This window comes from Eucalyptus grandis, chromosome 5, assembly GCF_016545825.1.
Source record: "Eucalyptus grandis isolate ANBG69807.140 chromosome 5, ASM1654582v1, whole genome shotgun sequence".
Taxonomy (NCBI): domain Eukaryota; kingdom Viridiplantae; phylum Streptophyta; class Magnoliopsida; order Myrtales; family Myrtaceae; genus Eucalyptus; species Eucalyptus grandis.
The window spans coordinates 62,614,846-62,641,279 of NC_052616.1; the positions used below are offsets into that span (position 1 = coordinate 62,614,846).

The 26,434-nt window shown below is 38.3% G+C and overlaps 2 protein-coding genes and 1 pseudogene across 2 annotated transcripts; 1 reads left to right on the forward strand and 2 right to left on the reverse strand.

Moving 5' to 3' along the window:
- Nucleotides 1–755: 755 nt before the first annotated feature.
- LOC104431045 lies at nucleotides 756–3,876 on the reverse strand. Its single transcript, XM_039314041.1, has 4 exons — nucleotides 3,793–3,876; nucleotides 3,385–3,499; nucleotides 3,167–3,247; nucleotides 756–938 (listed from the first exon to the last, which is right to left on the reverse strand). The coding sequence occupies exons 1-4, from the start codon at nucleotides 3,864–3,866 to the stop codon at nucleotides 756–758; spliced, it is 453 nt and encodes a 150-aa protein (XP_039169975.1). The 5' UTR covers nucleotides 3,867–3,876.
- A 2,058-nt stretch (nucleotides 3,877–5,934) lies between these two features.
- Nucleotides 5,935–10,083, reverse strand: LOC108957080. Its single transcript, XM_039314042.1, has 4 exons — nucleotides 9,709–10,083; nucleotides 9,125–9,326; nucleotides 7,014–7,132; nucleotides 5,935–6,336 (listed from the first exon to the last, which is right to left on the reverse strand). The coding sequence occupies exons 2-4, from the start codon at nucleotides 9,270–9,272 to the stop codon at nucleotides 5,935–5,937; spliced, it is 669 nt and encodes a 222-aa protein (XP_039169976.1). The 5' UTR covers nucleotides 9,273–9,326; nucleotides 9,709–10,083.
- Nucleotides 10,084–11,590: 1,507 nt separating this feature from the next.
- LOC104447735 lies at nucleotides 11,591–18,195 on the forward strand (annotated as a pseudogene).
- The last annotated feature ends 8,239 nt before the right edge of the window (nucleotides 18,196–26,434 follow it).

Here is a 26,434-nt window from a genome sequence, read left to right on the forward strand (position 1 = left end):
GTGTGTAATGGGAAAATTCTACCGCCTAATGCCAATGTGCTTTGATCAATATGAGGTTAAGAAGAATCGGCTAGTGATGTTGGCAAAAAGTTTTATCATGTTTTAGCCACGTCGAGGTTGAGTTATTTTGTTAATTAACACATACTAATATGAGAAATCGATGGTCATTGGACAAGTCAGCAGTAATTGATTTTAATTAATCTCCCCAGAAGCAAAAAAGGAAAAAGAAAACAAAAAACATTCCCCAATCGCCCTCGGAGGGAAATTCCCCGCCATCATCCGTCTCACATATTTTTCCAGAGAAAAATAATGCAAGAAAAGCCATTTCGGCTTCCTCACCCTACTCTCACTTCCTTTCGGTCTATCCCACGCGCCAATAGCTGCTCTCTCACGGCTTCCACGTCGGATCGCGTGCACACCACCTCCTCCCAGCGCGTGGGTACATCGACTCCAAGGAAAAACGGCAGCCAAAGCTCTTCATACAAGGGCACGTGTTTGTCATTTTTGCAAATAAAGCGAGCTCCTACTCTCGTAGGATGTGGAATTTGGTCATTTCAGATGGATTCATTGCCACCAATTATATAAAAATATGCCCACCATCCACCACAAAATCACATTAACAAAAGTGGAAAACATAGAAATATTAATTTTCTAGAGAGGGAAAAAAGGACCTTTAGATTGAGTTCAGAACTTTCACACGACACCTTCAAGAGTCTTCCACCTCACATAATTTTCTTGCTTCCCTCTTGAATAACTTAAGATATGGAAACACAACTGCTGTATGGGAGCCATAGTGAATAGTGATGCTCAAAGATTATACCCAATCGATTCAAGGTCTCTCCAGCATCAACATCGCCCAGTGATAGCTGAATGGATAAAAGTTTCATTAGTTCATATCCAATGACAATATGATCAGGACTATAAAGCTTTTCTAAAATCTACATAAACACATTCAGAACTGTGAGTAAAAATTTTTACGAAATTTTTCAGAGGCTTGCATTGTCTCTGTATGAAAAGCAAGCTGCATTTAGTAGACCTATCAATCATCTTGAAATAACTCAACATCACATTATATTCATGAATTTCCTTTAAATTTTATGTTAGTTGAGACCGAAAAAAAATATTTATGTAGGAGGATAGATAGTAATCTCAGTAGTGATGATGACAACTCCCATTTTTCCCCTAGGAGTGCCGCATGCCTTTCAAGTTTTGAGATTATCCAAAATGTTCATGAAGAAGTTTGTACATGTCCCCACCCTTCAATGAATATTAAAAATCACACCCTCATGTTCACATATTCGTGACATAGGTGCCATGCCAACTTCATTTTAGAAAATGTTGAAAATGAGAACCGTTACCTTGCTAGAATGTATATTATGATGCATGTTTGCTATAATACATTTTCACCCAATATGATGCTTCACAGGACCTTGATCACAGAGAAGCAATTCTTAAGCTTCATTATTTAACAGTTTAGCAAAAACTAGTATTTCTCTCTTCATTTCAAAAATCAAATGCCAAAAACAACTATTTGGCAATTGACATAAAGCCTCATCAACACAAAATGCCTAAGTCCTCAAAACTTCCTTTATCTACAATAGACACTAACATTTACAGAAAACCTCTCACATCTTGATTAGCTTGATTGACAAGATCAACTCTACAGAAATTGATCAATCTCACAAAATTCCACAAATTTAAGATTAGGCTGTATATTATGCAAGTTTTAGATTCTCATGAATGACACGAAATGTGAATGAGTAAACTAGGTACGAATCGTTTATTTCTGAATCTTATAATCTGTTTATATCATGACATGCAGTTCCACCTTTAAGATTTGACACTGGTTCTGGCAAAAAGTTACGTATACCAAAAATGCAGAAGCTGATGCCAAGCCGTTCCATAAGCGAATGTCAACGAAATGTTGTGTTTTGCGTAAAACAGACATCTAAGCGGAAAAAGATAGCCGTAACTCACAGCCAATCATCAAATATATTTGTTAGACTGATGTTCAGTGCAAATAATAAAATAATCATGCCTTGTTTTGAAAACAACCCAAAGAAACCTATATCTACTCTATCACGTATTTGGTAAGTGACATTCAGCGTCACAATGCGTTCTTCTTATCAAAGTGATCCATGATCTAGGTAACCTATATTCCTCTCAGCCCACTATAACAAGGCCCGTTGGGCCACCTCCATACACGCAGAGGAAAAAAAAAGAGAGCAATACTTAAAGTCATTCATTCCAATTGTACTTCTCATATTCATGGGAAATAAAATTCCCAGTACAGGAATCTATACTCTCTTACATGCTAAATATGATGGTGCCAAACATTTCCTTTTACCACACAGTATCCTTACTTAGTTTTATCTTAGTTGCAAAAGGGACTATGTCCCTACCACCTTTTGTCATCAATTTTACTAGGCCACAAAAAAAAAAAAATCATAAGCAAAGCTGGAAAAGGGACAACTAAGAAGATTAAAAAACCAACTACGGAATTTAAAGTTCAACAGAACAGTCTAACATCGTGGCAAGTCAAGTCATAATCTCTCAGACTTAACTATTACCTCACGAAAAGAATAAGTCTGCTAATTTTCAAGACTTGTGCAAACATGGATACGGAGAATCTATACAAATGTTGACATTGTACAAAGTGAACTCATAGATATCTCAACCTAGATCATCCTCTTGTATGAATAGGAAAAACTACTAATGGTAAAGAATGGATTTGGTTTGCATCATCTACCCTTCACATTTAACTAGTGTTTTCAGTATCTAGGATGAGTAGGCAGGTGAAACAAACTGCAGGAGATGATCCAACAAAGCACTGACAGAAAATCAGTGTAGATCTTATAAATCAGGGTATTCCTAGTAATTTCTGATGTCAGAATGTTACCTATGTCTTTTCAGTAGGACTTTAAAAGCCCGAAATTTAAGTGCATATGGTTCACAAAAAAACTGAATAAAACCAATGCATTTGTTTAAGATCATCAAGCTTCTTTTTCTGCCTCTCGTCAACTCTGAGTATCAAGCCTCAAGTTAAAGCTATTATGCAAACTCAAACAAGAATACGATTGTTATGACCCAAAACATTAAAAAAGAAAAAAATACGATTGTTGAAGGCTTAAAAAGATTCTAAGCGCCCACAGCCACATATATATACCTGAATTGATGATTTGCAGTGCTCCATCGCGCACTGCAGCTCTCCAATGAAGCAAAATGCTTGTGCTATGCTGTCCTCTGCCTACGAATGTAGTTTTGACATATTTACATGAAATTTGTTACCCTTCAGAACTCGACATGTTAATGCTTTCTGATCGCAAAATAAGCCAATCGCTCAAGAAAAACACAATAAGGAAATGGTGAAGTGGAGGAACTTACTTCTGCAATGCTTTTGCTATATGCATGCAACACTTTCCTCAGCTGATCAAGAGATTCTAAAGCATTAGAAAGTAAGGAACTTGACAGTTCTTTTCTAACTATTCCATCCTGCAACCTGTCAAGAAGTGAAAGCTCTTACAGATGAAATAATAGGTGATGCATGCAAGGAGAAGGACACGATTTGCAAAATCCAGTACTAGTTAGAAAAGAATTTTAGAGTAAAACAAAAAATTAAATTGGCAGTTTCACTTTTAATGCTCTTTTGTATGCACCCAACTATGCAAAATCTGCAGCTCAGATTTACTCGAATTCATCAGGAGATCACCTCCTACCTTGCAGTAACCACTCCACACTAAGTCCTTATCCAAAATACCAAGGCAAAACCTTCATGGAGACACACGAAATTACCTTTTAATATTTCCTAAAGCTTTGCTCACCATCAGGCGAGAAGATTCCAGGTCACAACAGGACCCACATTTCATGCAATATCCTACACATGCATGAAGGGAGCTATAACTTTTCTCCTGGGCATTGTGATCCATTTCGCCAGCATAGAGATCACCAAACTTATCCACCTGTGAAAATTTTTACGTAGCCACCACAGGAACAAGAAAAAGATTCCTCAGACTAGTTTTTCAACGCTGTTATTTCAAACAGAAAGGCCTATAAAAATTAACATGTGTCCTAGCTGAGAATTACTTATGATACCTGTACATAAGGCTCCAAGCTATATATGTCTCCAGCATGTCTTGACTGCTTAAGTTTTTCAGTTTCAGATTTTATGTCAAATGTATCCAAAATTATGCCAGAGCAGTGAGGATGAACACAATGAAAAGCACTCAGAACAAGATCAGAGAGATTCACAACTGAACAGCTTCTGCACTGACATCGAAAACAATACTTCTCTCCCAGAAATTTAAGGCGGTCTTGACAGATCCATTGCCCAACCTGCAATCAGGGAATCATCAATATAATTAATAAATTGGAGAATTGTGAACAAGTTACACGCATGATTATTATCAAAGTTCTCCCCCATAGATTTCTGCACTGACGTTTAGCGACTCAGCATGATTATTAATTGAAAGGAAGAACCCGGTGATCAAGGATCATAGTACCTGTGGACCATAAGACAACTCTAGGGAACATCCTGCTTCCACCAGTTCCGTTGTTCGGATGAAGAAAGTATGAGCAAGAAAATATGCATGAATGTTTGGATGACAAGAATGGTTAAACAAACTGCCAACGGCATAAATAGCTTGACCAACGCTGACCTAGATAATAATCACCAAAACAGACCACAAAAGATTAGAAAGACTTTCTTCCTTTGTTACAGGAAAAGTGACAATTCTGCTTGGACACATTTGATAATGGTAGATACATTTCTAAATAGCCAAAAAAAGAACAGTAAAAGGACCTCGGTGATATTCCATCAGAAATGCTAAGGCTTGATTAAAGAGCGTACTATCAGGAGAAACCTGTTCTATTGTACTAGCTGAAGCAGCTTCATTGGATGAAAGTTTTCTATGAGGATCTTGTGGAGCATTGGGATCACTAGATTTCATCCTGATGATAGCCATAGAATTAAGCCTTATTTGACACATAATGATGTTAATCTGCATCGATAAGAATGGGTGTGAAGCATTAGTGACTAGATAAAGGTAAATAAGAACAACCTCAGAATCTTTATCTTGTCCATTAAGGATAACAAAATTCATAATAGTAGCTATCAAAAGATTGAGAATAATGGTAATAAGAGTGACAGATTCTTACCAATTGAAGTAATCAATTAAAAAATAAAAATAGCATTTTACAGTAGAATAATACACTTCTTAAATTTGCAGCCGCATATCCTTCTTAAGAAACAAGAACAATCAAATATACTTGGTATAGGTGAATGGACAAGCTGTGGCAAATCAAAGGATGTATTGACAGTGCCTGAACAAGTTGAATAGACACCCAAAAGTATGATATGTGGCTTCCGACCAAAACAAGAGCAACTATAAGATCTTGTTTCCTGACCAATAATGAGAAACAACTATCGGAACTGTATGTATGAAAGTAAAATTCTCAACTGCAGATTGAAGGACACAAGTGTTAGTTGCAGGAGTAAAGAAGTAAAAATAGTAGGATATTCATCTATCTCATGTGAGAGTGCACCCCAGCATGTGCTTAAGCATGCCATTGTCCACGTCCACTCATGCTTGCATGGATACAAATGCCAATGTGTACCTCTCGATTGAGAGAGAGAGAGAGAGAGAGAGAGAGAGGGAGAGAGGGAGAGAGAGAGAGAGAGAGAGAGAGAGAGAGAGAGAGAGAGAGAGAGAGAGAGAGAGAGAGAGAGACCTGATATACAAAATAAGGATTGACTGGAAGGTCAAGGCTGAGAGAGCGTTGAAGACAAACAAGTAATACAATTACGTATATACACAGTTCCAGTTTAACCTCCACTGCCAATTCAGTGTAACTATAAGAAAGATCCTCCAATTAAATAGTTCCATGAGATGCTCATGTAGCTTGTGAAACTTTAAAAAGGTTCAGGAACTAGATAATTCAATTACTGTCATAAGATACCAAGGCTTCTATCTCCACCAGGTCTCTTCTTCGCACCAGGGACTTCACTACCACTTGACCAGCTAAAACTACCTCGTGTGGCAAAACAGCTGGCCAGTTTGCATCCAGGCATTCATGTCTGTGTTCTGGAAAGTGCTCAGGAATTTTCTCCTCCCCATTTTCAGAAGTAACTTCTCTGATATGATTTTCAGTCTCTTTAGGAACTTCTACATGAAGGCTAACCTCTTCTACATTGTTTCTTGATTGATGTCCTCCTGCTTTTAGCTGGCAATGCTCAGAGCAGTACCGTGGTATTACACAGAAAGAGCAGGGTATCACATCCACTGGTAATTCATTGAAGCAATAGTGACAGTACCTGTCTTGACAATTCTTCAATATGACCTGCATGGCAGGGGAGCACCCTCGTAATAAAATGTGTTCTGCAGATGATTAACACTGACCTGCCTCAGATCATCACTATTATAATCTGGTCAAGAATCCCTGTGGGGAATTGCTCGGATTAGACAAATGCGATAGTTTTTTGGTAATCACATAGTTCAAAATTTAAAAGCCCTAAACCTTTTACATGTGGTTCTGTCACAACCTTCACGCATCCTTAAAAGAATGCAAAGGAAATCAGCAAGTTGATACTTTTCATCAGAAAATAGATTCGTACTAAGGAAGGCAACTAAGTCATGCCAACAGTATTTCACATGGATGGATTCTGGCTGGCTTACAAGTTAGTTCACTAGAAGGGCTTTAAGTAGTCCAGCTCATAAAATAAAGAATTGCTGTCATAAGCTGTGCAGAGTTGCTTCCATTAATGGTACATGGAATGCAATTTGTCACGGTGCACCACAAGCTAAAGGTACGTGGAATGTGACTTTTATCAGTACTGGATTGCCTGAAAAGCTAGTCAGGTGCTGATCTTTCACACGTAAATTTATGCCTTAAACCGATGTGCATATGTCATTCCATGTGTCAACAGAGAACTACAAAAATTCTGTCACACTTGGCATGCTAGGACTCAATCTGTGAAAGTAGACAGACCAGAGACAAGCTAGGCTAAAAATCCTTACTGCAGCGTAAGGTTCCTCACTGTGAACCAAATAAGATGGAGGAATTTCACCAGTTGAAGCCATCCCCCTTCCTTTATGTGGCATCACAATGGACTTCACTTTTACCTCGTGCGGCACATCTATTGAAGAAACAAGTACAAGGTGAATGATTGAGAATTAGGCGTTACTTACAGATCACCAGCAAACAAGGTTCTCACCATCCAGGAAAAGAATGGATAGTAGCAAAGATTGTACTTGATTATGTAAACCAGATAAGGTATCCAATCATCAAGTAATCTAGTGACCAGAAAAGGAACTTCACATATTAACCAAGGAAAACATTCACCTCCTAAAACCCAACTTAAAATTATATCCCAAAATAAGGACAAAGGTCGACCAAAATTTCTCGTTGGACTTTTCACTCATCCTCCCTCATAGGTAATGAAGGAACTGAAGAACGGATACCAGTAGTCTTACCAAATTTTAGTCATCAGAAGACAAAGACCGGCAAAATCAACTTATGTATCCTAATTGAAGATATGAACAATCTTTTCGAATGGAAGAATTTGTTTTTGGTAGGCACCTAAATATTGAACCATGTCTTCATCTCATAGCTACTTATTCTAGATCAATGGTCCCACATCCACATAGCATGAGAGGAAGAGCAACTGGGGATGTCATCGCCAAACTCCTTATTTGCCACCCAATTTCTAACTAATAGGTCAAGCTCTAAGCCTAGGTCAAATCCCGGTCTAAACAATAATAAAGCATTCATATGCCTTCATCCAATAGCTTGAACTTTTAGCTTGAACTTGTAGATCAGTGGGTTGTGGTCCTACATTTTTTGTAATTCCACTCATTCACTAACGAATATATGAAATTTTTAGATTTTTAATTCGCATTTCCTGAATATGATTTTATGTAATACCTGATAGAAGTATTAAAGAACTATGGAGTGCCATGTATCCTTGTTCAAAGAAAATTTTGCGTAACCAATCACAAATTCTATGTACATAATATAAAATTTCCTTCAGCTTTGGTCTCTTTCCAGGATTTCACCACTTTCTTGGTTCAACTCTTCAAGTTTTGGTAGGACAACCTCGAGTTTTGCATCAAATAAGGTTGGCTCAAGTTCACGTGTAATGGATCAATCATGTAAGGTTTTGAGAATTTGAAATATCAGCTATTTAACCAAAAAAAAAAAAAAAAAAAACCAAATATGGGCCAAAATGAGTATGAATTGAATCATTCCAGGTCAGATAGATTTCACCAGTGTGACCAACTTTTGCCACCTCTATGCACAGCTGGCTGATGAAATTCTACAATTTCTCTCTAGAAGGGAGACACATAGGCTTAAGATGCAACCTTGATACCAAATAAAGGAATAAACATGTCAATTACATGATAGAAGAAAGCTACTAAAAACTGAAGAAGCCTTCCAAAGATGTGATATTTGTGGGAAGAGATAAAAATGAATCTATGTAATCAAAAAACCCTTCCCAACATCGTCAGCAGGATCACAAAATTCAGCTTGTTTGGTTCAAAAGATCAGGAAGAACGAGAAGGCTTCAATGTAGTAACTTGTTTAGAAGGACTAAGGGAGAAGTAAGAAAAGGATGAGGAGGTATACATCTTTTGCCTTAATAGCAAATATGTGGTTCTTAAATCCCTCCGAATCCATATGAATAGGATGGATTTCCAGGGTTGGGGGTGCTGGTAATAGATATGTCATTATTTCCCAAGTGTAACCTTCTCTTTTTTTCCAGTTCTGATGACATAGAAGAGCATTAAGGTCATGATACCTTTTCCTTGCTCTGATTAACACTCAAAACACGGTATGACCAAACCCTCCATCTCTTTTCTTCTTTTTCCCATCCTAATATAGATTATTACATTTCCCTCTAAATAATCTCCATCAAGCAAAGTTTTCACGTGGTAAATATTTAGCTAATAGATCAGTAGATCTCCTATATTAATATAAATGTTAAAATCATATTAAGAAACAGCAGAAAACGAACAAGGAACTTTGACATCATTCACGTAGCTGCAGAAACAAGTCTCGTGATTAAGGCAGCAACAAGAATTCACCTCCACATTATATTATGCATGGACAACAAAGAATAATCTCACACCTGAAATTTTGAAGATGTTCTCGTCATGCTGAGTTAATGAACCAGACATCCTTGTGAACTGGACCTGAAGTAACTTCATCTCACCTTCAATCTGTCTCTTGCCACCCGATGATGTCTCCATCAAATTTGCTACGTGCAAGTCTGCCATTGCATCTTCATAATTTTCTGAAGAAGCATTGATCTTACCTCTCCAATACCATGCCTGCAGCAGAAATTAACTATTTCCAGACAACCAAGTATGGCAAGCTAATCAGACCATAGAAAGCAAGAAGAAGGCACAATAAGGGTCGGCATCCTCCGAAATTTTTTGGTGACATAGTTTAGTAACTGAATTTGAGTTGAGTTAAATAAGTCAATGCTTAAAGTAAGGTTTGAGCTCAAACCAAGGCATCTTTTTGAATTAGAGATTCAATCAAGAGAAACTCAGCATACTTGAGCTCAACTCATCTCTGGCTCATGTAAGTTGAAACAATTTCAAAAGTCAAATACAGCCAAAGTTCGCTTAAGTCAAACCGCTACTATTTCTATAGAATAAAAGAGACTTTCATGTAACACGAAGGGACAGTTCTCTTTTATTCTCTTACTTGTGCTATTTGTGCAGCTTGTTCTTTGGATTGTTTTTGGTGCAATCAACTCTTCTACTTTGTATGATTTCACAACGAAGTCCCTTTGCATAAACACGATTGACTATGCTGAGAGAGTGTGCTTGTGTAGGGACGTCGCCACCTAAGCAACCGCCAGCCATGGCTATATGACCTTCGCACCTCTCAGTGTGAGGAGTGGTCATCACCAGCTTGGTTCTGGCAAGACCGCACTCGCCATATATGACGTCACAGATGCAAGACAAAAAATATGCCACGTACATAGTCTATGATGCAAATTCCAATCACCGTTTTAACAGTAGAAGGATATTGCAATTGGAGTCATAGCTTCATATACCTTCGCATATCCTGAGGAAATTTGAAGCGCCATGTTACAGTCTCGAAAACACTCTCCTATAATCACTCTCAGTTTATTCGAAGAGGTCGTTCTAATTTTATTATATAGACTGAAATTAAAAGAGAAGGAAATAAAAAGGACAGTAGAGAGATCGTAGACATCGTCGAGGGTTCGGGAATCTTCGCTCGGGTTTACACGAAGCAGCAGTTGCTACAAGGCGAGGCGAGGGCCTGGCTCGTCCTCCCACTTTGGTCGCGAGTGGCTACCTCCGCGCGAGGGCAAAGCAAGGCGCTGCCTTTGCACCATCACCTCTTCTATCGGATTTCATCTTCTTTTCTTTACTTTTCGAACTCTTTTTCTTTAACATGAAAACGACAAGGCATCGTTTTGGTTCGATGGCAGTTTATATAGTTCCATGGACTTTGTTAATGGCTATGTAGATGAGAAGATTAATGAAATGGTCAGATCAGATTTATTCCATTTTCGTTGAAAGATAACATATTTTAGAAAAATTTTCAAATAATGGCTTGAAGTAATATTATTTTTCAAATAAGTGTTTGAAGTGAATATTATTTCAAATAAGGGTCAGAAATATCCTCATTTTCATAAATAAAGATATGAAGTCAACATTATTTTAAGTAAGAATATTAAGTGATCATATTAATCTCAAATAAATGCTTGAACTCATCAATTATGAAAAATAATTTCATCTTTTAAAATTTTCCTTTCTTTCTGTATTTTTTCGCAAAAAATAGAAAAAACTAAAACTTAAGAAGAAGGGAAAACATAGGCCTAAGCGCTCTCTCTCGCCTATGGCCCTTTTGCCCCATCACCGATGGGGCGATGGCAACAATCGACAAGATCACTAGTGCTTGGGCAAGGGCGATGACCCTCTCCTAAGACTGGGTGAGCCCTTGCCTCTAGTCGGAAAGGGTCGTGGGCCCTTGCCCAGGTGCCAACGACCCGTAGATCGTTATTGCCACCCCATCGGCGATGGGGGATGGGACGGCAGTCATAGGTAGGCAGGAGCCCTCTTGCCACGTACATAGTCTATGATGCAAATTATAACTACTTCATGTCATTTTTTTATACTGATATATTTACTTTAAATTCTTATTTGAGAAAATAAAGATATTTGGAGTTCTTACACGAATTTTTGCCATAACTTATAAAGGAATCAAAGTAAAAGAAGATGACAAGTGTTAAGACTTAGAACTTATTTGAATCAACTTTTTGCTTTTACTTTTCACTTGATCTAAATCTTGCTTTTCGTGCGCTTTAATTTGTAATTTTGATGAAAAAGGAAAAATAATTTTTATATATCGAAATAAAAAAAAAAAAAAATGTAGGAGCGGAGAAAAGTAAAAGGAAGAAAAAGGGAGCGACTCCTCGACAGCTCCTCGCCCTCTCGTTTTTCCTTTTTATTTTGTTGACTATTACCTTCTCTCTGTTTGCTCGACATTTGCTAAAACCATTCCGAGTGTTTTATACGTCGCGCCCTCGTCTGCGATTTCAGGTCATTTGTCCATGGAGGAGGAGAACGTGCCCGTGGCAGCGCTTCCTGCCGAAGAAAATGGCGTAGAGGAGGCTAGCGAGCGCCTTGACGCGCTGCAAACCGATGCCGACGACGGCAAGGATAATGGTCCTCCGCTTTCTTTTCTTGCGCTACCAATAACCCTTCTCTTTGGAGAGCGCCTTGGCCGCGTTTTCTCTAGTTGTACTTATTGGGGATTGGTGGACATTTCCTGCCTGCTGCATCTAGATTAGGTCGTTTTCTTTTTCTTCCTTTTGGTCTGCATCGATCGTGACTTAATTTTGTTTGATTTTCCTACAGGAGAAGTCACCAAGAAGAAAAAGAAAAAGAATAAAAAGCAAGTAATACTCTTTCTACCTCATCCCCTACCCTTCCCTCCCAATGAGTGCAGTTTGAGAATTTTAAACCTGTTGTTTGGCTCTTAGGAAAAAGAAAGAAATTGCCCGAGCAGAATAATCCGCCCTCGATTCCTGTTGCTGAACTTTTTCCATCTGGGGAGTTTCCAGAGGGTGAAATTCAACAGTACAAGAATGAGTGAGTTCCTCACTTATCGCGCTTTTTATTTGTAATCGTTGTGGAGTCTATTGGTTGGATGGACTATTATATAGTTTCCTTCCTGCCCTTCTAGTGGCCAGAATCTTCTGTTAATTACTTGTTGTAGCTGCATTAAGCATGTCTAGGAGATTTCTTAAACTTACAATCGATACCAGGTGAGGTTCCGCAAGAACTTTGTATTGTCAATTGGAAACCTTTCTTTACTTTGTTCTCTCCTGTCTATCATCGAGAGAAATTTTTCTATCACTAGAAACTAGAGTCTCAGAATGGGACTTCCAATTGAAGTAGGAAGGTGGAGGTGACCAAAGAGCATAGTCTCGGAGTGCTGCTCAAACCAATACCTGGACCACGACTATGCTTGATTGAATTCCTGGTGACCCCCCAGAACTTTATCAGCCGTGTCCCTTGCCTATTTTTAGTCAGTCTTGGGACTCTGATTTTATCATTCTGCAAGGCCAGTCGATCTGTGTTTAACTTGGCCACCTATTCCTCTAGGAAAGAGCAAATCATCATCTTTTTGCTCTTTTAAAAGTGGTCCAAAGCTCTCTTTGTCAACAGCAAAGAGTAAGGTTTCTTAAGAAATGGTATCGCAAAGTATGAAATTCTGTGTTTGGGCATGAGAGAGAGAGAGAGAGAGAGAGAGAGAGAGAGAGAGTATTTTGATGGGTTCATGTCTTTAGATGGAGTATTTTGATGCAGCTATTATGTTTCTACTCATAGATAAATTGGCAGTCTTACATTTTTTTTTTAGAGTTTTCCTATTTCAACTTGGAGTAGAACTGTAGAGAGTCTGTTAATATTGTTGCAACTTTGTAATAGAGTTTTTGCAATTATATACTTTGGGAGTGTGTGATGCAATGCTTCTCCTAGGTGTGCTGCGTAACAAACTCTAGGTAGGATGCTTAGGAAGCTTCAGGTGTGAAGCCTAAAGATTTATTCTTTGATGTCGATCTTGCTGTCCTACATCAATTATAATATCAGAGGGAAGGCTTCTACACTTTCTCCCACAAGAATGACCAACTTTGAGTTGAATTCCGAGGTTGGTGAGTTGACATCCAAGTTGGACACTATGCACAAAGATCGTGGATGCTGTTTTAAGCAACAAACAGCAAGATTGATGAACTCTCTGAGCAAATAAAGAAGTTTATTGCCCTGGGAGTGCAACCAAGGGAGACAACTGTCAATCAAGTCCCTCCACAAGATGAAAATATTAGAGGTGTTCAAAATTTTCAAGTATTAGAGGAGTCTGAACTCAAGAAGGAAAATCTTGAGTGACATGATGTTGTTGAATGCACAAAAGAGATAAAATATGAATGGGTCAACGATGGCTTGAAAGTTAGTGCTTCTGGTTTGGAGATTTCAGTCATGTTGCTTGTCAAAGTTCAGTGAGGGTGCACGTTGGGGAAAACAAGGAAGCACCAGTTCAAAGTGGCTCTGAAGATCAAGCAAACATAGTTGAAAATGTTGGTTTTGTGATACCATACTAGTTTTATTACCACAAGAAGTTTGGTCGGGAGTTTTACTCAAAATATGCCCTAACTGAACTTCTTTCGACTCGAGGGACAGAACTTATTGAAGTGATGCTTAGGAAGCTTTCTGTGTGAAACCTAAAGGTTTATTCTTTGTCGTGGGACTCATCGTCCTGCATCATATTTTTGGTCCATTTTCTTTAATCTACCTTGGCACTGGGAAAGGGATTTTTTTATGTTCTTGTAGTGCTTGCTAAAAGGATGATGTTGTGGCAGTAGCCTTTCTATGTACTCTTCTTTTATAGATGCTCAAAGATGTCTTTGAACATTTTTAATCCCTTAATTTTTTTTATGAGGTGTTAACGTGACGCATTTTTTTAGTACTTACGTAGAAAATCATTTGTCAAATGTGTTATACATGGCATTCTGCGTTGCTTCTTGCTTGTTAGTAGATGTGTCATGATGGGGGCCTCAAAAATGTGAAATGATTAATATGTCGTTGTGGGCTCAAACAAATAAAGTATAACCATCTAAAATTGACATGTCATGGTGATGACACGAGAACATGAATTGCTAGCTCTTGGAATGGTTTGCCATGGGCCTGAAGTCTGAAAGTGATGCACATCTTGATCTTTTGCATTCACCTATATAAATTCACTACTCTATTCTATGATGATTTGTTGATGGTAGAAAATATAGAGAATAACCTATGCCATTGTCTCTGATCTTTCTATATTTCCACTGTGCCACATTACTTCTTTTTGCCCTCAAGGTTCAGTCATCAATAATATGTGTTGGCTGGGCTTTTAGCTTTTTCTTTTGATGTAATCTAAGTTTCTTTCATGATCATTTTCATGAGGAGCTCAAGTATTGACAAGATATTAACTCTTATATAATTTTATATAATTTTAATGCGAGAGCCACTAGTCACCATCAGAAGTTCTCTTTACTTTTTCAATTCTATATGGTTATGTGAAAATACAAATGGATAGACACACAGACATGTAGAGAAAGATTTCATGCCAGTCTTCCCTCTAGCTCAATCACGTAGCTTTTCTAGGTATTGCTAACTTCTAAAATCTTATGTGCTGAAATTTCAATTCATTTATAGTAATTTATGGAGGGTGATGTCTGAAGAGAAGAGGGAATTGGAGCGCCTTCAAAAACCAATATATAATTCAGTTTGACGAGCAGCAGAGGTTCATCGACAGGTTGCAATCTCCGTCTACTTATGCTCTTATTGCTGCTCAAAATGCGTATGAGACTGTGTATGGTGAAGGGAAAAACATATCGACCGCTTTTGCTATGAATTTTTTTATTAATTCTTGACTTTAGCTTGATTTATTTCTAAGCAGGTTAGGAAGTACATCAGGGAAATTTTGAAACCCGGAATGCTAATGACTGACTTATGTGAGACCTTAGAGAACATGGTTCGTAAGCTAATATCTGAAAATGGTTTGCAAGCAGGGATTGCTTTCCCTACAGGATGCTCTTTAAACTGGTATAGTGATGGCTTTTGTGTTCAACTTTACTTGATTTTGTTGGATGTATCTTCTTTCTCACTTCCTCTCTTTTTTAGGGTTGCTGCTCACTGGACTCCAAATACGGGAGATAAGACTGTGCTTCAGTATGATGATGTGATGAAGTTGGACTTTGGGACTCATATTGATGGTAATTTTACTGAGTTTGTTTAGCGAAACTTCTTTTCGCTTGCTGCTTATATCTTAATTCATTTTTGCATGACTTGTATCAGTACCTTGCCTTACTGATCTTATCTCAAAAGTCTCCTCAATTTGCAGGGCTTATAGTCGACTGTGCATTTACAGTGGCCTTTAATCCCATGTTTGATCCTCTGCTTGAAGCCTCACGGGAAGCAACGAATGCTGGTATTAAGTTAATTCACACTTCCTGGATCGAGTCTCATTAGATATGAATTGAATCCATGACATATCGCACGGTTCCATCTTGCTTTTGTTGATTCATCATAGATCAAGTTTTGTTTTTACTCACTTTTCTCAGCTCTAGAAAGGAGTGTGATGGTGAGAGAGTTATTGCTGTACCTGGCTGTGTTTAAAGGATAATATTTTTATGGCATTTTTACTTCCTAATCCATAGGAAGCATCAGGCAGAATTTCATTGCATGAGATGGATTCATCATCTCTCTTCAAGATCTAGACATGTCTATCATAACCTATGGTTTTATAGGAATTTGGAATAGACGTTCGTCTTTGTGATGTTGGTGCTGCAATCCAAGAGGTCATGGAGTCATACGAAGTTGAAATTAATGGAAAGACTTTTCAAGGTACTTCCCTTACTCAGGTAGTTGCGTAGTTAAATGCAGTTCTTCCATTGCCATGAATGATGTGTGTTAATTTGGTTGGCTTGTTAGTGTATCCAGAGGAGTTGATTTGTGTGATGTTAACTCCATTGTACTTTGGTCTTCTCTGGCAGCTAAGATGTTTTTGCAATGGTTTATCCTTGTAACTCTTCTTTTTTGGTTTGTTTAGGTTTAACAGTATGTGCTTCTGTCAATATATGAAGCACCACTATATCACTAATTCTCCCTTTGCTTTGGTTGGTGCATTATTTAAGAATGTTATGGCAGACATTAATTAGGAAAACTGGAAAGTAACAAAGTGGTTTACTTTGCTAGGCTAATTACAACTACACTTTTCTAAGCATAACTGGTGTTATGTCCACTGAGGGACTCTTAGGCATCGTTTACATAGTTAATTGGTCAACTTCTGCTCATGTATGTGGGGAATTGTAAAAAATTGCAATTGAGTTTAAAGTTGAATATAGTGAGATCATTGTAGAATTGCTTGTTATGACGCCGAAATTATTGAACTAGTGGAATTGGACCCCTAATTCGTTGCTCATGGTGGTCCTATGTCACTGTTTTGGTGCATATGTTCCTCTAAGGTGTGAGTTTGGCATTATTTGATTTCGTTTTCATCCTATCTTGTGGAATATATTGACAAATACACTGATAAAGCTTTATGTTATATTTCCAAGTATGCCATATAAAGCCAGTTATGGTCTTCTCATTTCTGCAGTTCCTTAAAGTGACTTCTGTTTTTGTCATGCAAGAATTCTTATTATGAGGATCTGAACTCCATTTCTTGTTTTTTTTTGATCCGCTGGAGCTCATTCTTACTCTTCTTTTCTTGTCCTGCTTCTCTAGAGACATCTTTGCCTTAATTGCACTTATTCCTTTTGCTTATTCTGATGCCTTGCCCACATTAGTTCCTCTTAAGTATGTGGTCATTGCAGTTTAAGAAATTATTTGTTGATTGTAAGTGCAATTCCAATTATACATGTCTGCACTTCATTAAATTCTCTTAATGCCATGGATGTAATCTCTATGGACCCTTCAATTCTCAAAACTGACTGAAGTGTGAAATTTCTCGATCATCTATATGATTTGATAGCTAATATTGATGCTTCATCCCACCTTTCTTTTTACTCTGTACATTTTTCATTTTCAAATCACTTTAGTAGACTTTGTAAAGTCGGTTTTCATAGTTGCCTTGATGTCTCATCACTAAAAGCATTTTTCTCAAGGCTTTTGCTTCTGCTCTGTATATTATTCGATTTTGATCTAACTTGTTGCCTTGGCATTAGCACAGGAACTTAATTTTAAGATTTAAGTTATAGACTTAGGAACAAATACTTTCCTAATGTTTGGATTATTGCATGACTTGTTGCAGTTAAGAGCATCCGGAACTTAAATGGACATAGCATCGGGCCCTATCAAATCCATGCTGAAAAATCTGTGCCCATTGTGAAGGGAGGTGAGCAGAAAAAAATGGAAGAGGGTGAATTTTTCGCTATTGAAACCTTTGGTTCGACAGGTAATTGCCTTTGCATTTAATGTTGGTTTATTATAAGTTTGTGTCAATGTTCTGTTAGGGGTAACTTTGTTCATTTGCAGGAAAGGGATATGTAAGAGAAGACTTGGAGTGCAGCATTTACATGAAAAATTTTGATGTTGGCCACGTCCCGTTAAGGCTGCCCAGAGCAAAGCAACTCTTAGCAACAATTAATAAGAACTTCTCCACCTTAGCATTTTGCAGACGTTATTTAGATTGGTTGGGTGAGACCAAATATCTTATGGCATTGAAGAACTTATGTGATGCTGGAATTGTGCAGGAGAAATTGATTTAATTTGTTTTTTATTGAGTTTTTAGATGACATACCATTGGGCCAATTTCTTACATGCCCTTCACTAGACAAGATGATGCACTGGTGTATAAATATTGGATTTTGTTCACATGCAGCCTTGTCCACCTCTTTGTGACGTGAAGGGAAGCTATGTCTCTCAGTTTGAGCATACCATCCTACTCCGGCCAACTTGCAAGGAGGTCATATCCAGAGGTGATGACTATTGATCTTCTGTATGTAACATGTCAGTGAATACCAAGAAGATAAAAAAGATTACATGTTAGCAAGATACCGTTTGGCATTTACTTTGATTTTGGGGTGTTGGATTTGTGTTTGTTTCCTGCATCTCGTCTGAAAAAGATATTAAATGGTTCAAGATATATGATGATTCTTCTTCTGGAGTTGCTTCAGTGTTGGTTCTGTTGAACTGTTTGAGACATATTATGAGGTAGGGTAGTGGTAGAAAATTTGCTTAGAAGCAAGTTGTGCAGACTGTAACTTGCTTTAATAATTTACGATGTGGGGTGGACAGTGTTTACGGACATAACTGGGCTGGCATCCCTTTATGTAAATACCAGATTCTTACCAATTGACATCCTTGGCTTGTAGCAGGGGATAAACATGTTCGACCTTGTTCTTAGCATTTTTTGAAACTTGAGGAAGCTTTGGGAATTTAGGGCTGCAGTTTAGTTCGTTAAAATTCTCTTGAAGTTTTTCTACAACTATCTTGGCAAACTTGCACATGAGGCCATTGCACACGTAACCCTGCAGGCGGGAAATAAAATGAACTTACGAATGGTGAGAAGTTCACATGTACCATTTGACCATAAAGCTTTCTATCTGATGGTGAGAAGTTCAATCACTGGGTTGCATTGGTTAAATCTTTAACTTGAGCTGAACGACAGTACAATGACACCCCTAATGCTAAGGGCCTTGGATAATAGTGCAAGAATGCACTGATCCTCGCTGAACTTCGCCAAGTTAGTTGGGTGTTTCATATAGCTGTTACTTCACTCGTGAATTTCACTGCAATGAATCTACATGTACTAACTGAAATCTAATTGGTAATTCACTATCCTCTTGCTTGCTTGGTGAAGATTTTATTCAATAAAAGGGATAATTTGTTCGGATCAATATGAGAGTCCAGCCTATTATTGGAATCCATTTTGTATATTTATATTTCAGAGGAAGTGATTGATCTTATTGCTACTCTACGCTTGAGAGCATAAGTGCAACTTTTTTTAAATGCAACATTTAAAGCTGATATAAATGTCAGAATAAGTGTCGTTGTACATACATTACTGTTAGATGTAAAAGAAAAGCCAACAAAAAGGAAAAGGCAAATATCAAATTGCCAAAACAAAAACAAATTATCTATGACACCAGAAAAGCCAACAAAAAGGAAAAGGCAAATATGGAATTGCCAAAACAAAAACAAATTATCTATGACACCAAAAATTGCAAAGTCACTTTTCGATAGTTTTTTATTTTATTTTATTTATTTATGATTTTTTTTTTATGATGGGTGGTGGAACAGCAAACATTTTGGTCAATAAAATCATTTTTACACGTAAAAAATAATTTACTAGAATTCAATTTAATTTCAGAAACTACAAGACACTAGTATTTTCATTTCAAAGTGCTTCAACATGCCAAAATTAGACCAACACTTTTCACGAAAAACAACATAAATATTAACTTTCCATCAACTGAGAGCAACAAAATCCCAAGTATGCTGTGTTTACCACAAATTCTTAATATTCCAAAATTACCGGGATTAATAATTCCAAAATTTCACAAAGCTTTGCTGCAGTAGGTGTTGTGGCTAGAGATGCTGAAAGTTCAGCTTGCAGGATGCCAGAGGCTCAATGATCCAAGCTGGGTCGATGCTTGCGAAGCAGAAAGGTTGGGCTAAAGGGCACATAGGGATGGTTGCTCAAGTTGTTTCTACTGACATGATCAATTTCCCCTAGTGCTGCAACTGGGAGCATAAAAAATGTGCTATCAACCCCATTGGAGCATAAAAAATGTGCTGTCAGCCCCCAAACGCCGGTGAGGGCTCGCCGTGGTGTTGGTGTCGGTTCGGTGAAGATGGTATAAAATGAGGAAGAAGCGTGGGGCAAGGGTAGAGGAGAAGAAGTCCAGAAGAGAAAAAGAGCAAAGTAAAAAAAAAAAAAAATAGAACAAGAAAGAAAAAGAAAAATTATTTAATAAAAAAAGTATTTTTTTTAAAAAGGAAAAGAAGAAAAAAAAAAAAAGGTTTTAATCGATCGGGTGTGGTTGGGACGAGCGGCTTCAGGACTGTTCATCTCTGATCATCCCCGAGCGTTCAACCCTCCCCATTTGGAGGAGAGTTCTGAACTCCACCAGCACTAGCCGACAAGGCGGGCCTTTTGGGCTTTTGGTCTTCGTCGTCTTCTTCTTCTTCTAATAAAGTAAAGATCATTATTAGGCAGATGATGTAACTAAAACCATAATCAGTCTAAAAAATTTACCAACAACGTGTGGATTTAACTATTTAAGTGTCTTGACCTTCCCCCAAAATTTACTAACACGCCAGACGCTGGAAAACCTTTATTTTATTTTTTTTTAATTTGCATTTCTAAGTTAACATTTGGGAGAGAATAACCACAATACACATTAATCCACTTTGCACGATCAAGCAATAAAGAAAAACAGAAAAACGGAAGAAGATATTGTGTGGACCAAACATGTAAAGTTGATGGGTCCCTCCCAAATTTCAATGGGCTAACTTAGGATGTATTTGGTAATGTTTATATTAAAAAATTATTCCATGGAACAGAAATAAATAAAAAAATATTTATGTTGGGGAACAATTTTTGAACAGGAGAACGCGTTTGGTAAACTTGTATAATTTATGTTCCTGGAATAGAAAAAGAACACAAACACGTTTGGTAAACTTATATAATTTTTTTGTTTCTTTTAATTTTTTAATTTTTTAATTTTATTTCATTTTTTCTTTTAATTTTTTAATATTTTTACTTAATTTTTAATTTTTAATTTTTAATTTTTAATTTTTCCTTTTTCTTCCTTTTGGCCGATCACCGGCCTCAACCATGGTTGGCGACCAGCCGACAAGGGCCGACGGCCTTGCCCACCACGGCAAGGTTTGCCGGCCTCGGGCGAGGCCGAGCCTCGCCGGTGGCTAGGCGAGGTCGGCCTCGCCTGTGGGCCGGCGACACTCCAGCGAGGTTGCTAGCCCTCAATGGCCGATCGCCGACTATGGCCGAGGCCGGCGATCGGCCAAAGAAAAAGAAGAAAAAAGAAAAAGAAAAGAAAGAGGAAAAAAATAGAAGAGAGAAAATTTGTTTTTCAGAAGTGTTCCAAAAACAAAAAACAAGTTTTTTTTTGTTTCTTATTTTGTTCCAAATTTTTTCCTAGAAACAAAAAATAGATTTGAAACAAAAACCCAAACAAACGCATTTTCATTCTTTTTTTGTTCCTTGAAATAGAAATTGTGTTCATAAACACACACCAGGAACACAAACAAACAGCCCCTTAATTGCGGGGTGCGGTTTGCTCGTTTGGCAAGTGAAAGAGAAACACAATTGAGTGCATTTTGTGTGTCAATGTGATAAACAAGAAAACCCTTGAGAATGTGACATGTGTCATGTGAGGACCCAAATTGCCAGACCAAATTTTGAACTAAACGTCTTCTCTCTTTCTCTCTCTCCTCTCACCCGACTCTTTCTCTCTTTGCCGCTCCCTCCCTTTTCTGCTGAGCCCTCGTCCGACTGATGAACCACCACTTCCCTCTACCTCATTGGCAAGAACATCTCCGACTACATCCCCTCCAAGCTTGAACTCCTTGCCTTGCTCAAACAGCTCAACCTTGCCGGCAACGACTTTTCCATGCCCATCTGCTCCTACGTCTTCAATGCGACATCACTCGTCTCTCTCAACCTTTCCCAACACTCGCTCTCTGGTCCGATCGCAACCCAGACAAGAACCTTTGCAACCTCGCCCACTTGGACTTGTTTCGACAATTAGTGTTCCGTTATTCTAAATATTTTATGGATCGCAAGGAGAAAACATAGCAACGGTTATTTCGATATTCTTAGAGTGTCTCTAATTTATGAGATTCGATTTTTCCATCAAGAAGTTTTTGGTAATCAAGTGCATGGAATAAACAGACATGATCCAATAGAGTAAGATTTAAAGGGAATGTTAACTTTATTAGATAGTTATTTCAATTTGTCACGATTTTGCGGATATTAACGGATAAAAGAATGAAATTGTGAATGTTTGATTGAGGGTTTTTAGTGTCCCATGCCAAAGAATCGTCTCTCTTGTGTCGGGGCCTTAGCGGTAACTTGGTCGAATCAATTAAGTATTGCAAGAAGCCCAAAAACTCTAATTTGTACACTAGAGGTGGTAAATGGGTGGGTCGGGTCGAAAATGGGTCGACCCATTAACCCGTTTTGACCCATATTTTTGTAGTGTAAATCTAATGACTTATACTCGACCCAACCCATACCCGACCCATACCCGACCCAACCCGTATTGCTAAAACCTACTTATTGTTAAAATATTTTTATGCAATACAATTTTTTAACAATTTTATTGCAATATAAATTTAATGGAAAATTTTTATAATTCTTTTTAAAATATTTTTAAAAAATCGAATTTTTAATTTTTTTTAATTTTTTTAATTTTAAAAATATAATTTTTATATTTTTTATTTTTTAAAATATCATTTTTAATTTTTAATAATTATTTTTTTGTTTTTCTTTCTCTCTTTTTTTCTTCTTCTTCGGCCGCCGCCGCCACGACGACGGTTGGCGATCGACCACAGGCAAGATGGAGCTCGCCGGCATTGGGTAAGGCTCGATCTCGCCAATCCGGCGAGGCCAAGGCCTCGCCGACGCTGGCGAGCTCGAGCCTCGCTCGACGCCGGCAAGGCTGAACCACGCCGGATCCAGGGCGAGGCCGAGCCATGCCGGATCCGGCGAGGCTCGAGCTTGCGGCGTCGAGCGAGGCTCGATCTCACCGATCCGGGCGAGGCCGAGGCCCCGCTCGACGCCGGCGAGCTTGAGCCTCGCGTCGTCGCAAAGAAGGCCAAGCCTCGCCAAATCCGACAAGTCTTGAGCCTCGCCAATTGTCGGCAAGGCCAAGCCTTGCTTTGGATCCGGCGAGGCCGAGGCCTCGCCCGACGCCGGCGAGCCGCGCGGCGGGCGGTGGAGGCAAGCCGTGGTGGCGAGTGGCAAAGGTGGCTCGGAGGCGAGCGGTAGAGGTGGCTCGGAGGCGAGCGGCAGAGGACGAAGCTTGAAGGGCCGTGTCGCCGAGGATTTTCATGTTTTTTTTTTAGGTTTTAAAATGGGTCGAAAATGAGTCGAACGCGTGACCCATTTTCGACCCATATAAAACTGAATTTAAAATGGGTCGAATGTGGGTCATGGCCCATTACAACTTCATAACCCACATTCGACCCATTTGTGAAAAATATGGGTGCAAAATGGGTCCATGACCCATTTTGCCACCTCTATTGTACACACATAGATTTCTAAGTTGATATTTACAATAACAACCACCATACACATTAATCCTCTGAATTCAAGAACAATTTCAACCAAAAAAAAAAAAATAAAGAAGAATATAAGAAAAATAATAATAACAAAGAATAAATGATTTTAGTATAAAATGTTATTTAGATATAAAGAAGAATGCACTTGAGGCTGCTTAGGGCACGTTTGGCAACCGACAAAATAGTGAAATTTTTTATTCTTTTGTCCCAGTGAGTAGATTTGGAACAAAAATTCGTTTGGTAAAATTTTTATTTTCAGGAACAAATTTCTATTTTTTTGTTCTTGGAAATAGATTTGGAATAGAATCGAGAAGTAGAAAAAAGTTGATATTTTGTTATCGGGAACAATTCTAGAATTAAGTCAACCTATTTTTCTCTTTTCTCTTATTTCTTCTTGTTTTTCTTCCTCTCTCTTCTTCTTCAACTACTCGCGCCGTCGGTTGCCGACGACCAATTGGGTGAGATCCGACGAGCTCACTAGACGCTTGTTAGGCTAGGGCAAGGTCCGGCAAGGCTTGGCGAGCTCATTGGTGCCCAAGCGGGCCTCGCCCGGGCCTCCCCGGCCATTGACGAGCCTTGCCTAGCCGACCTCGCCTAGATCTAGCGAGGCTGAGCTTGCCTAGCCAAGGCTCAGCCGAGCCTCGCCCAATCGGGTTGGCGAGGCTCGGCCGATGAAGCGCGGCCTCGCCAAGGGCTAGCAATGCTCCGATGAGGTCACGGCCCTTGTCCGGCCGATTGCTGGTCATCCCAAAGCCAACGATCGGTAGACCTTGAAGAAAAAGAAAAAGAGAAAGAAAAGAAAAGAAGAAAAATAATAATAAAAGTATTAAAAGTATTAAAGTATTATTTAAAAAATGATTTGGATTATAAATTTTCAGAACGATACCAAACACAATTCTATTACGGGACTCAAAATATTATATAGTTACCAAACGCCTTAAAATGTTTATAAATTATTCCCGGTAACATAATAAAAAAATCATTTATGATAAAAAATTGTTTCCGAGAACAAAACGCGCTCTTAGTAATCCAGGCATGCAAACACAAGCCTAAGTTTCATTATGAATTGCATGTGTTTGTTTGGGGCGTGACAGCCAATATAATAAGTGACTAGGATATAGCCTATTTCAACTTAATGCTGAAATTCGACAACATCCCAGCTCAGAAGGAAATCTAACACGATCTCCATGTGAAATTAGACCAAAGTTTTCAGTAACCATGACGAACTAATTCATAATGCGACTCCACTATAATGTGAGAAAAAAGACGAATTGCAGTTACTCTAAACCAAGCAAAATGGTCTTAAAATGACAGCAAAAGTATAATTAGTACATCCTCAAACTGATTGTCTTATATCAAAAAGGGCCTCAAGATCTTAATGTAAACAATTCGTTAAATGAGGTATGTTTAAAATGTTTGGCTAGATTGTATTATAATAGTCATTTCTCTTCGATAATGATATTTTCGATTTCTTAGGATTACTCGACTAATCTCCACTTTCCGTTACAGTGTGAGAAAAGACTGTTAATGCGTAATGCAAAAAAGAATTGCACAAAATCTTTAAGTCAAAAATGAATTTTATCTAACTTTAGGTCTATTCCAAGGATACCCTTATATTAGATTATTCTTACTTTTGTATTGCCCTTTTTGTCCATGAAAGCCAAATCCCGCGGGCATGACAGCATCCACACTCCTTCGCGCTCCCTCTTTTGGAAGTAAAAATCATTCAACATCGCCAATTGAAGACAGGAATTTGCTACCGAAAAGAGGGGGAAAAAGAAAAACAAAAGGCAAATTAAGAAGATCTTAAGAAATCCTGGCGTGGAACCAACTCGAGCTTGGGCTAGACCGGCTCAACTGTCCGGTCCAGAAGAACTTGAGGAAGCAAATAAAGTAAAAATAAACTTGCTGGCGATGCGATATGGCTCCGTCGCCAGCTTGCAACTCAATTAGTTAAATTAAGTTCGATATCGACTAGCAAGCATACCTACCCTTGTTTCCTTTTATCTTCTTTTGTTTTCTATACAAAAAAAGCTAAAGAAAGTGGCAAATCAAGCACGCGATCAATATCCGATCAATCAAGATGCACAATTCAAATGTGAAGCCACATGGACTTGATTGCAACGGGTCTCGATACATTTAATCTCCAGCATGCCTAATTAAAATTTACCACTTTCTCTCTTTTTAAGGCTTTCGGATTATTATAATATATGAATGATGTTGGAACTTGTAATTTCGTCATTAGATACACATATTCGATACAAATCTAATTGGCATCTCATATGTGTAATAGGAAAATTCTACCTATTCACATTCCACCTAATGCCAGTGTGCTTTGACCAACATGAGGCTAAGGAGAATCAATTAGTGATGTCGATGAAAATTTTTATCATGTTTTAGCCACGTCAACATTTGAGAAAAAGGTGAAATTTTTTTGATCGACTCTACTTTACTTCTATTCTAATTGTTATTCTAAAACTTTTGTCATGCTTTCTTATAAAACAAAAGAGTCAAAATCCACACCTAAAGTTAAATCGCCGCTACTCCCATCTCTTCATTTCCTGAGAATGTGGGGATTCGAACCCTCTATTTCTTTCTTCTCAAGTGGGAAGGGTAGCTACTGAGGTAAACCCTAATGGTTAATGAAAAAATGGTGAAATTGAAGGGTGGTTTGGATAATTAACAAATACTAGTATGAGAAATCGGTGGTCGTTGGTCAAGTCAGCAGATAATTTATTTTAATTAATCTCCCCGAGAGGCAAAAAAAGGAAGAAGAAAACAAAAATCCGGAGGAAAATTCCCCGCGATCGTCTATCTATGCAAGAAAAAGCCATTTGGCTTCCTCACGCTACTCTCACTTCTTTCCGGTCTCTCCCACGCGCTAATAGCAGCTCTCTCATGGCTTCCACGTCGGATCGCGTGCACGCTGTTGGAGAAATCCTCTTAAAGTGTTTTGAAGTTGACAAACGTTTCCATCAGTCTAGTTTGAAGGCTTGCAGACTCGCTATTTAAAGTCCGAAGACCTCCAGGACAGCCGACTCAAGACTCAAAGTCTATCCTCATTGACAGTTTCTAATCCGTTGAAGAAAGGCTATCCATAACTG

Bases quoted from the DNA above. Each gene is read 5' to 3' on its own strand.
- LOC108957080 (XM_039314042.1), bottom strand. From the start codon at position 9,272: ATGGCAGACTTGCACGTAGCAAATTTGATGGAGACATCATCGGGTGGC. The intron at 7,133-9,124 runs GTGTGAGATTAT...TTTCTTCAATAG, and splicing joins GAACATCTTCAAAATTTCAG to ATGTGCCGCACGAGGTAAAA. The intron at 6,337-7,013 runs GTAAGGATTTTT...CCTGCCATGCAG, and splicing joins GTGAGGAACCTTACGCTGCA to GTCATATTGAAGAATTGTCA.
- LOC104431045 (XM_039314041.1), bottom strand. From the start codon at position 3,866: ATGAAATGTGGGTCCTGTTGTGACCTGGAATCTTCTCGCCTGATGGTG. The intron at 3,248-3,384 runs GTAAGTTCCTCC...CTACATTCGTAG, and splicing joins ATAGCAAAAGCATTGCAGAA to GCAGAGGACAGCATAGCACA. The intron at 939-3,166 runs GTATATATATGT...GTGTTTATGTAG, and splicing joins ACTGCAAATCATCAATTCAG to ATTTTAGAAAAGCTTTATAG.